Below are 1,520 nucleotides of genomic sequence, written 5' to 3'. Positions count from 1 at the left end.
GCCAGATCTTCAGCTGGCATAAATTGGCCATAGCTCCCCTGAAGTCAATGGGTCAGATTAAAGAGATATGGAGAGAGAGGAAAGGGAGAAATGTGTGAATGAGCATCGGGCTGTACAGTCAGTGAACTCACTCTGGATTTAGGAGACCCAAGATCCAGTCCCCTGTGCTCTAGTGACATTTGTACAATTAGGAATCTGGCCCTCTGACTTCAATCGAGACACACTGATTTAGACCAACTGAGGTTTTCTCCCAAATGGCCTGGTCCACACTACCCCCCCACTTCGGACTAAGGTACACAAATTCAGCTACGTTAATAACGTAGCTGAATTCCAAGTACCTTAGTCCGAACTTACCACGGGTCCAGACGCGGCAGGAAGGCTCCCTCGTCGATGCCGCGTACTCCTCTCGCTGAGCTGGAGTACCGGTGTCGAAGGCGAGCACTTCCGGGATCGATTTATCGCGTCTAGACAAGACGCGATAAATCGATCCCAGAACATCGATTGCCTGCCGTGTCCATCAGTTACCTGAGCTGAGAATTTCCCAAACACAAGTTATCCACAGTTCTATGCTCTTTTTATTTTTCTTTTTTAATAAGATCAACACTACTTGAGAAATTTGAATTTCCTCAACATTTTCCCTACAGCTGTTTTCACTTCCTTGTTTTTCAGGCTGTAGATAATGGGGTTTAACATGGGGGTCACGATGCTGTACTGGATGGAGAACATTTCATCCAGAACCACAGAGGAGATCGAGCTGGGTTTTGTGTACTGGAAAAAAGCTGTCAAGTACAACAAACCAACCACAATAAGGTGGGAGCTGCAGGTGGAGAATGCTTTATGCCTGCCCTCCGCAGAGCGTATCCTCAGGATGGTGGAGATGATGTGAATGTAGGAGATCAGGGTGAAGAGAAAGGAGCTTGATCCAAGTATGACAACAGAAGTAAAAAGCACCACTTGATTGGTGAGGGTCTCAGTGCAGGACAGATGTAATAGAGAAGGGAGCTCACAGCTGAAATGGCTGATTTGATTGGGCCCACAGAAATGCAACTTGAGGGCAAAAACAGTATTAATCAGGGCATCTATGAAGCCTATTGCCCATGCACCACTCACCAGCTGAACACAGATCCCTTTGCTCATTGTGTCCATGTAACGCAGTGGGTCACAGATGGCAGCATAGCGATCATAAGCCATCGCTGAGAGAATAAAAACTTCAGTAACAGCAGGCAGAAAAATGAAGAAAGTCTGTGCAATGCATCTATTTACAGAAATAGTTTTGTGTTCTGCTAGGAAATGCACCAACATATTAGGGACAATGGCTGAGGAATAGCAGATATCAACAAAGGATAAATGAGACAGGAAGAAGCACATTGGGGTGTGAAGGTGAGGATCAGCCCTTGTCACCAGCATGATCACCATGTTTGCCAAAAGCGTGATTAGGTAGACAACTAAGAACATCAGGAAAAGGAAAATCTGCATCTGTGGATCATTGGAAAGTCCCAGGATAATAAATTCAGTCACTT

The 1,520-nt window shown here is 45.6% G+C and overlaps 1 protein-coding gene across 1 annotated transcript; it reads right to left on the bottom strand.

Annotated features, from left to right (window-relative positions):
* Positions 1-603: 603 nt before the first annotated feature.
* On the bottom strand, positions 604-1,517 carry LOC112120759 (olfactory receptor 5A1-like; the record flags this gene model as incomplete). Its single annotated transcript, XM_024219908.2, has 1 exon — positions 604-1,517. A coding segment is annotated over one exon (914 nt), but the record flags the coding sequence as incomplete, so codon positions are not given.
* Positions 1,518-1,520: the final 3 nt, after the last annotated feature.

The sequence above is a fragment of the Terrapene carolina genome, unplaced genomic scaffold (genome assembly GCF_002925995.2).
Source record: "Terrapene carolina triunguis isolate 2854851 unplaced genomic scaffold, T_m_triunguis-2.0 Scaffold30656, whole genome shotgun sequence".
NCBI lineage: Eukaryota > Metazoa > Chordata > Testudines > Emydidae > Terrapene > Terrapene triunguis.
The sequence above is the reverse complement of the archived record's forward strand: the minus strand, read 5'-3'. Positions and strand labels throughout refer to the sequence as shown.